General features: G+C 55.6%; 1 protein-coding gene across 3 annotated transcripts; it reads left to right on the plus strand.

Moving 5' to 3' along the window:
• The first annotated feature begins 344 nt into the window (after positions 1–344).
• On the plus strand, positions 345–4,644 carry LOC131421537 (vitamin D(3) 25-hydroxylase-like). 3 transcript variants are annotated; one of them, XM_058568227.1, is made up of 9 exons: positions 345–533; positions 1,233–1,404; positions 2,091–2,243; positions 2,335–2,495; positions 2,848–3,024; positions 3,202–3,343; positions 3,515–3,759; positions 4,223–4,364; positions 4,465–4,644. In XM_058568227.1, the coding sequence occupies exons 1-9, from the start codon at positions 345–347 to the stop codon at positions 4,641–4,643; spliced, it is 1,560 nt and encodes a 519-aa protein (XP_058424210.1). In that variant the 3' UTR covers position 4,644. The 3 variants fall into 3 exon arrangements, with proteins under 3 accessions (XP_058424210.1, XP_058424211.1, XP_058424212.1); XM_058568228.1 differs by having other exon boundaries at positions 3,572–3,759; XM_058568229.1 differs by lacking the exon at positions 2,091–2,243 and having other exon boundaries at positions 3,572–3,759.
• Positions 4,645–9,411: the final 4,767 nt, after the last annotated feature.

Consider the following 9,411-nt stretch of genomic DNA (forward strand, 5'->3'; position numbering starts at 1 on the left):
AGCCTGTACAATGCTGTGGAGTCAGGCTGGGTGTAGGGCCTTCCTTTCCCCGCGCTCCCACCCTTGGTAAGCACCTGGAGAGGGCAGCAGGGAGAGGACTCTGTGGCAACTCCTGCACCTGACCTTCCCTGGCCCCTCCCTGCACCCTTTAGCAAAACAGTGATACCAACACCTAGGCTCAGGGCAGAGTACAAAGGCCAGTCTCAGCTCCCTTCATAAAGAGGGCCCAGGCTGGTCGAGCCCTCAGGGTTGGTAAGAGTGCCCCGCCTGGCCTGGTCTGAGGTGCCTGGTGTGGTGAGGGGTGCCAGTGTTTCCAGAGGAGCCCAGTACCCAGTGAGGCAGCCATGGGGCTGCTGATCGGGGAGACACTGGGGCCCCTGGCCATAGCTGTGGCCATCTTCCTTTTCCTGGTGGACCTGATGCATCGGCGACAACACTGGGCCACACGCTACCCAGCAGGCCCCATGCCCCTGCCTGGGCTGGGCAACCTGCTGCAGGTGGATTTCCAGGACCCCCGTTGCTGCTTTACTCGGGTGAGGAAGGTAGGGGGTGGGCACAGAGGTTCTGGGCACACACCTAGCGGCAGAGAGTGGGTGGTGGGGAAGCCACAGGCTGGACAGGGAGCTGGGTGGAAAGGGGCAGGCAGGTTTGAGAGGCCTCCTGGGGGAGGGCATCTTTGAAGGGCCTGGAGGATTGTTCGAATTTTCCAATCAAAGGTCAGAGACAAGAAAGGCCTGAAAAGGGGTGGGACCTGGTAGAAGATTTCAGTTCCAGTTGGACAGAGCTTAAGTTATGTGAGCTTGAGTCCCTTCTGAGGACATCAGGAGGAAAGGTCTTGAGATGTGGGGAGGGGAGTCTGGTCATGAGCCTCATTTAAATCAGGAAGTTGAGGTTGAGAGGGGACAGTGACAAGCTTTAAACTGTGCTGCTGTGAGACCTTGGGCCTCACTGCTCACCTCTGTGAACTTCAGTGTGTTTACCTGTGAAATGGGATGCTAACTTGGCCTACTCACAATGTTGGTGACTTTGCAAAGTTGTAGCTGGGTGGTCTGATCCAACGTGAGGTACTCCACCATAGAAGACGTGACTTCTAGCATCATGAGGCCCAATAAAGTCCTTGCACCCTCTTGCTGCTGGAGGCCCACGGGTCCTTCAAAGCTATCGCCAGGAGACTGTGGTCAGCAGCTGGCAGGGGGTGGGTTTGCAGAATGTCTTTGACCCTTGGCCTGCAGCTGCGGCGCCGCTTCGGGGACGTGTTCAGCATGCAGCTGGGCTGGACGCCGGTGGTCGTGCTCAACGGGCTGGCGGCCATGCGGGAGGCGCTGGTGGACCACGGGGAGGACACCTCTGACCGCCCACCTGTCCCCTTCATCGAGCACCTGGGCTTTGGGCCACGCTCCGAAGGTAAGCAGAGAAGGGGGGACTGTGGCCTGGCGGCGACTGGGCCCGCAGTCTCACGAGACCCGACAGGGCCAAGCAGAGGGAAGGTGGTGGACCTGCAATGCAGGGGAGAGTCAGCAAATTTGAAGGGGCAGCAGGTGGAGTAAGGAGCCTGTGCCAAAAGTGGGGAGGTGGATGTGGGCAGAGCGGAGAGCAGGGCCTTACAGAGAGTGGGTGGACCCTGAGGGGGTACAGTGAGCAGGAAGGGGATGTCCAAGTGGCTGTAATAAGGAGGATGAAGTCACTGTGGGCGGGGCAGGGGGCGGCTTGGGATCTTCTCTGAAGAGGAAGGGGGTCACGGTGGGCAGAGCCAAGAGTGGGGCCAAGCCCTGCCCCCAGTGGGGAAAGCTGGCCAGCAATATGGGCGGGCAGAAAGCTGTACATGTCCCCAGCTGGGCAGGTGGTAGTGGGCGGGACTTAGTTTTGTTGGTTAAGGGATTGAGGTTAGTGTGGGCAAGGGAGGGGACTTGGTTTATGTGCAGAGTAAGGGGCGGGGCCTGTACGGAATGGGGGCGGGACTGTGTGTGCAGGGGCGGGGCCAGGGCATGTCCCTGACATGGATGAAAGGACCGACCAGCCCGTGAGCAGGTATCCGCTAAGAGGCGGGGCCAAGGCGCACCCGAGCCTTGCCCAAGTCCACCTGCCCCTAGGGTTGGTCATGGCCCGCTATGGGCAGTCGTGGCGAGAGCAGAGGCGCTTCTCCGTGTCCACCTTGCGCAACTTCGGCCTGGGCAAGAAGTCACTGGAGCAGTGGGTGACCGAGGAGGCCTCGTACCTCTGTGCCGCCTTCACAGACCAGGCCGGTGAGTGCTGGGCTGAGGGACAGGAGACAGGGATGAAGGCGAGGGAAGAGGAGATGGAGGCGACCCCCTGACATGCATCGACCCCTTCCAGGACGCCCCTTTAGCCCCAACGCCCTGCTGAATAAAGCAGTGAGCAATGTGATTGCCTCCCTCACCTTCGGGCGCCGCTTCGAGTACAACGACCTGCGCTTCCTCAGGCTATTGGACCTAACAGAGGACTTACTGAAGGAGGAGAGCGGCTTCGTGCCCGAGGTGTGAGGGTGGAGGGGGCCAAGAAGCCTTGCAGATGAGCTCCATGGAAGAGGCTTCCACTCTGCAATGGGGCCTCCGCGGGAGAAGATTTGGATAGAGGGGTGTTGAGTCAGCAGACCCCAGGAGAGGGCTAAGGAACCTGTATTGCTTTCCTTAGAAGCAACTAGAACCCATGCGATGTAGATTTTAGGTTTATCCTTCTGGCATTCACTCCAGGTGAGGGTTTAGGCCCAAAGTAAGGGAGGAACCAGGACATACTGGGGATACCCTGGAAGCAATGGGGACCAGACTGGTGAAGGTGAACACCTGAGTACAGGGAGGACCTAGGACCGCACATCTGTGGCCAACGCAGGTGCTGAACGCGATTCCAGTGCTCCTGCACATCCCGGGTGTAGTCTCCAAGGCCTTTTCAGGGCATAGGACCTTCCTGGCACTGATGGATGAACTGATTGCTGAGCACAGGATGACCCGGGACCCGGCCCAGCCACCCCGAGACTTCACTGACGCCTTCCTGGACGAGGTGGAGAAGGTGAGCTGCCAGGGACAGGGACATGGGTTCTGGGTTTAGGGTCCCATGATGCTTCCAGGCAAGGTGGGGCCTGTGTGTCACCCAGTGATCAGTCACCTGGGGTGATGGGTGCAGAGTGGGAGGCCATTTGGGGTTTCCTTCCTCTGCCCCTGAGCCCACCCTCTCTGTATGGCCCAGGTCAAGGGGAACCCCGAGACCAGCTTCAGTGATGAGAACCTCTGCCTGGTGTTGGCTGATTTGTTCCCTGCCGGGATGGTGACCACCTCAACCACGTTGGCTTGGGCCCTCCTGCTCATGATCCTGCACCAGGACGTGCAGCGTGAGCACAGCCTGGAGGCCCAGTGGGATGGGCCAGGGGGGAGAGGGACAGGCTGGGGGCCCTGAACTTGGGCTGGCCACCAGGAGTTCTGAGCACAGGCTGGGCCCTGGCTCAGAGGTCAGAGTGACCTCCTCCTCCCTGTGGGCACAGCCCCTGTACAGGAGTCAGGAGGATGTCAAGGCCCAGCCCCCTGGCTTCTGACCACTGTGGGAACACTTGTCTGTCCAGGCCGTGTCCAACAGGAGATCGATGAGGTGATAGGGCAGGCGCGGCGACCAGAGATGGGGGACCAGGCCCACATGCCCTTCACCATGGCTGTGGTCCACGAGGTGCAACGCTTTGGGGACATCATCCCACTGGGTGCACCCCACATGACATCCCATGACATTGAAGTGCAGGGCTTCCTCATCCCCAAGGTAGGCTTATGGCCCTCCTCACATCAGCTCAGCTCCACTTGCCCCCTGGTAGCCCCAGCATGGCCATTGCCAGGTGGGGTGAGGACTGGAACCCAAGCCAACTAATCCTCATTTGCACGAGCACCAACTGTCCGAGCCTAGGTGGGTTTGGGGATGAAGCTGAGGCAGGGCCGGCCCTGTCCATTCAGATCCCAAGACTGTGGGGGAGGACAAACTAAAATGTCCCACAGTGTCTTGGAGGAGCTGTGCATGCAGGGACAGGTGGGAGTGAGGGCGCCCAGGAGAAGCCTGTCCTGTGGCCCTGCCATGGGGACAGGGGAGGTGCCGAGAAGCTTCTTGGACTGAGATTGACTTGAAAGAGTCCAGGTGTGTGCCAGGCAGAGAGGTGGCCCATGTGTGTTTGGTGGCAGGGGTCCGGGCAACCCAAGCCCAGACCCTATCCATGCCAGGCATCTCCTGCCAGGGGACAACGCTCATCACCAACCTGTCCTCGGTGCTGAAGGACGAGACAGTCTGGAAGAAGCCCTTCCGCTTCTACCCCGAGCACTTCCTGGACGCCCAGGGGCGCTTTGTCAAGCAGGAGGCCTTCATGCCCTTCTCAGCAGGTGCCTGTGGGGAGCCTGGCTCTCTGACCTTTCCTGAGAGAGTCTTGGAGACTTGGCGCCCTGGGCCCCAGGCTCACTGACCCCCCATACCCACCCACAGGCCGCCGCTCATGCCTCGGGGAGCCCCTGGCCCGCATGGAGCTCTTCCTCTTCTTCACCTGCCTCCTGCAGCGCTTCAGCTTCTCGGTGCCTGCTGGGCAGCCCTGCCCCAGTGATCATGGTGTCTTTGGTTTCCTGGTGACCCCTTCCCCCTACCAGCTCTGTGCTGTGCCCCGCTAGAGGGGGAGCACCAAGTCCCCAACCCCCTCCTCAGCAGGGGGCCTGATGTACAATAAACCAGTGTGTTGGCCCCAACCTTGGTGAGTCCCACCTGGAGCCCCTGATCAGTGCCTGGCAGATATGTAGCCTCAGCAGCCTCCCAGGGCCAGCTCCTACCCCTCCTGATCAGCCTTACCTGGCATTTGACCCCCTTTGAGAGATGGGCATACTGAGGCTCAGAAGGTGACGACTTACTCTTAGTCACCCACGGAGACCCTACACTGGCTACTCAAATTAGTGACAAAATCAATACATAGGTCCTAGCTTCTGCTGGGAGTCCAAATGTCCTCTTAGAATAGGATTATTCTGAGAGATTCTCTTAGAATAGGATTCTGAGAGACATCAGTGAGGTCCTGGTGGGGATGGGGAGGGCGCAGTCAGCCTGAATTCCCACATCCCAGACCTGACTTCAGCCACCCCATCATGGGCCAGCAACTCAGCCAGCACCATCAAGCCTCCTACACTGCTTCACCTACGACATCCTGATAGGTGGGGATCTCAGGGATGGCTGGAGAAGGATGTGCCAAGTTAACACCCAGGCTCAGTCCGCAGGTGCCAGAGCCCTCCCTGGGAAGCCTGATGGCAGTCCAGGCGTGACCACTTCCCTGAACCTCTCCGTCACGCCAGGATTGGATGGTCCCCATTTCCCACCCCCTCCTGGATGCTCCTGTCCAGGCACCTGCCCAGTAGAAGTTGGTCACAGCTAGGCTGGAGCTAGAGGAGGAAAATCCTCTGGGCTCCAACCCAGGGCACTGTCCTCTGAGTGGCTGGTTCAGCTGGGGGTCTCAGGAGGCTTGGCCAGGGGCAGGGAATGAGCACTGTGGGGCGAAGGTGTGTCCTAGTGACAGACTTTGGGGTCAACTTTGGACTCATGTGACAGTGGGATGGCCAGAGGAGAAGGAGGGCATGTGGAGTTCTTGGAGAAGGACACTACGGCTCTTGGCCTTGCTCTGCCAGGACACTCTGTGACCTTGGGCCAGTACCCCCCTGACCTGGGCTTCTGTTTCCCCTTGAGCCAATGAGATGTTTGTACCAGATGGCCACTGGGTCCTATCTTCCTTCTCTGAATCAGGGGCTGTGACCTTCTTAGCCTGGAGCCTCAGCCAAACACAGGGACTGCCACCCTCCACCTGTCCCCACCCCTACAATTTGCTGGCTCTGGACTGAGCACACGGGCAGTGCCCAAGGGTTTCTAACGACTGTTGCTTGCCTGAGTCTTAGGCAGACCCGCCTGGTGCATTTAAGTAACAGTTTGGGGACCACAGGTACTCAGAGCAGAGGCAGCCCCTCCAGGCCTCTGATGCCAGAGGACCCTCACCCAACAGCATCCCTGACAGGGTTCCACCAGCATCTTCCAGGTGCCCTCATGACAGGGAGCTCCCAGCTCTCAGCACTCAGGGAACTGGGTGTGTCCCTTGGCACTGAGTCAGAAAGGCAGCGGGGCCCCCTTCAGCCTCTCCAGAATATCCACTGTCGTGTCAGGGCTTGGTGGCAGGAGGGGGCTGTTCCTGTAGCTTGTCAGGACAGAGAGTGTGGATCGGGCCACACTGGGTTTGTGAAGATGTGAGGCCCCTGAGAGGAGACCGGTGGGCCTGCAGAATCAGGAACTTGGGGAATTCATTAGATGCTTTGTCATTCGTGGTCTGTCTTGGGGATGTCAGAGGCTGGGAACTGGCCCCACCAGAGCTTCCTCAGTAGTTGGCAGATCCAGCCCCAGGGCCTTTCCTTCTTCCTCTCTATGTCAGGGCCTCTAAAAAGCACAAACAGGCATGCCCTGTGGGTCCCTTGCTGGGAGGAGCTTACCCAGGGCCAGGCGATCCCCTGATGTCCAGAGAGCAGGTCAGCATTGATAAAAGGCTAGGTATTCCTCTAGCCCAAGGGAAGTGACCTCGAGTTCCCGCCAACCAGTAAGGAAGCAAGAGGCAGGGGAGGATCATTCAGGAAGGTCAGGGCATCTGGCTTTCTGGGCTTCCACTGTACTCTGAAGGATGTGACTCCATTTTTTGATGTTTCACTGCTGACACCCTATAAGCATCACTTCTGTCTCTTCCCTTGTCCCCAATAACTGGACCAGTTTGTAAAATCCCTGGTTCTGTCTCCTTTGCTCCCTACTAGAGTTTGAAACCAGCAAGCTTCTACCCACACAAGTGAGTGCTCACCCAAGCCCATCACCAAACCACAGTAAATATCCAGGCCAGTCTCCTTTCCTGGCTCTCTCAAGCCATTTTGGTCCTGCTTGAGAGGCCAGTCCTGTTTTGCCCAGAGACCTCAATGATGCAAGTAGTAAAGCCTTTCATACTATCCTGGTGAGGGAATGCTGTCATCTGTCCACATCCAAATCGAAATTTGATTGGGAGGTCTCTCCTGCTTTTGCATGGTGACTGTAACAAGAATCTAAAGACTTGAAGAGTTAAGAGAAAATCCTCAGTTTCAGGAATTCAAGGAGCATCAGACTTGTCAACACCAACTCTTGAGGCAGAATACAATGAGAAAGGTGTTCACAATTCCACGGGAAAGTTATTTGCAATCTAGAATTCTATACCCAGCTGAACTATTAGTCAAGTATGAGTGGAGACATTTTTAAGACATCTAAGATCTCAAAAGACTCCTCAGGAGAGCAGTGATATCAGCAAAATGGCAGAGCTCTCAAAAGTTGCCACTCCAAAAGATCAATGAAAAAACTGGCAAAATGATCAGATACTTTTTCAGAAGTCTGGGAATTAACCAAAAGCTTACAGCTAGTCAGGAGCATTATTTCAGGACACATAATGAATCTCAAAATGAACAGCAAGCTCTGTGGCATTTCCACTTCCCTGGTCCTATCCTCCACTCTCCAGCTCAGCAGGAGCCTTGAAAACAACTCCCAGCACCCCCAGGGAAGCCTCCTGAGGGAGCACAGGACATGGAGCATTTTCAAAGCCTCAATCCCAAAGAATTGTCACTATTTCCCTGGCTGGGGTTCCCTGGAAGACTCCGTGAACAGGGCTGTCTGTGTGACCTGAGAGGTCCCCTCGTGCAAACAGCCTTTTTTCAGGAGAGTTTGTTGAATGTAATCAGAGGCCACTGTTGAAAATCAAAGCTTCCTGAGGGAATGGATAATAGTTGGGGCAAATGATACACTAACCACACAGCTTAAAAGGAGAAGCTGGGGCATGAGGTGTCCACAGGGGCCTTGAAGAGCCCTGACATATTCCTGGGAATCTAAGAGGCCATGCATGTGTGTAGGGTTGTGTGCTGCTGTGTGTATTCTCAAGAAAGACCTGCAGGGGCCCTAAGCTCTCACCTCTTACTGACCTTAAGCTTCTGTGCAAACAGAAAGTGAAGGCACAGGAAAAGTCTTAAACTCTAAAGCCAGTGCCTGGCTACATGTTGAAAGTATCCTTCAACACACACAGGGAGCACTTCTGTGCAGCAAAGGCTGGGACAGTGATTGTTCCAGACATTTAAAGAAATCTCTAACCAATCATTAGCTGACCACCAAGCAGAGTAGAGACTTCAGTGGCCACACACAACAAGGTATAGAGACTTTATAGAATTAGTTCAGAAAAATCACTAAGCAAAGAAACAACTACAACACAAACCCATAACGCCAATCCTAGGGAGCAAAGAGAATCTGGTTTCCAGTTGCCACATTATCTCACCTGAAATGTTCAATTTTCAACCAAAAAATTGCAAGATATTCAAAGGAACAAGAAAGTGTGGCCCATCCAGAGAAAGAAGGAATCAATGGAAACTGTCCCTAATGGTGGAGTTGTTGGACACAGACTGCATATCAGCTAATTCAATATGTTCACAGAACTAAAATAAACCATGTCTAAAGAAGTAAGGGAAAGTGGGAGAGTGATGTGTCACCAGTTAGAGAATCTCCATAATGATGCCCCCCCCCACCAGAGGCTCCGTTGTTCCTGTGCTCTGGCCCCAGTGGCTCTGGCTTGCCCATGCCATGGCCCCAGCTGCTTCAGCTCCACCACACCCAAGTTCCAGCTGCTTCAGCTTGGCAGTGCTCAGGCTCCAGCTGCTTCAGCGCCAGCTACTTCAGCCCAGCCATGCTCTGGCTCCAGTTTCTTTGGTCCAGCTGCACTCCAGCTCCTGCTCCAGCTTCTTTTGCCCAGCCACACTCCAGCTAATGCTGCTTCAACCCAGCTGCACTCCAGCTCCAGCTACTTTGACCCAGCTGAACTCCAGCTCCAGCAGTTCCAATGCTCCAGCACCAGCTGCCTCCACTCAGCAGCACTGAGGCTTGGCTGTGCACCAGCTCCAGCTTCTTTGGACTAGCCACACCCAAGCTCCAGCTGCTTCAGCCTAGCTGTGCTCCAGGCCCAGCTGTTCCCCCACTCCAGCTCCAGCTGTTCTCACACTCCAGCCCCAGCAGCCTCTGCTTGGCTGCACTTCAGCTCAACTATGCTTCAGCTCAGCTGCAGGCTTACCAGAGCACCCACAGATTGAGATGGGCTCAGAATATACAGCTCTTGCCCCCCACCCAGTGATGGCAGGAGGAACCTGCGACCAGATAAGATATTTTCACTATGAGGAAAAATAAGCCAACACCATCAGGCACTATGCAAAAATATATTAAATCTCCAGAACAGAAGGAAAATGACAAGTACACAGAAATAAACCCTGAAAGCACAGAAATGTATAACCTTAAATACAGAGAATTCAAAATAGCTGTCATAAAAAAGCTCAACAAAATACAAGAAAATACAGATACACAGTTCAATGAAATCAG

Source organism: Diceros bicornis, chromosome 25 (assembly GCF_020826845.1).
Source record: "Diceros bicornis minor isolate mBicDic1 chromosome 25, mDicBic1.mat.cur, whole genome shotgun sequence".
NCBI lineage: Eukaryota > Metazoa > Chordata > Mammalia > Perissodactyla > Rhinocerotidae > Diceros > Diceros bicornis.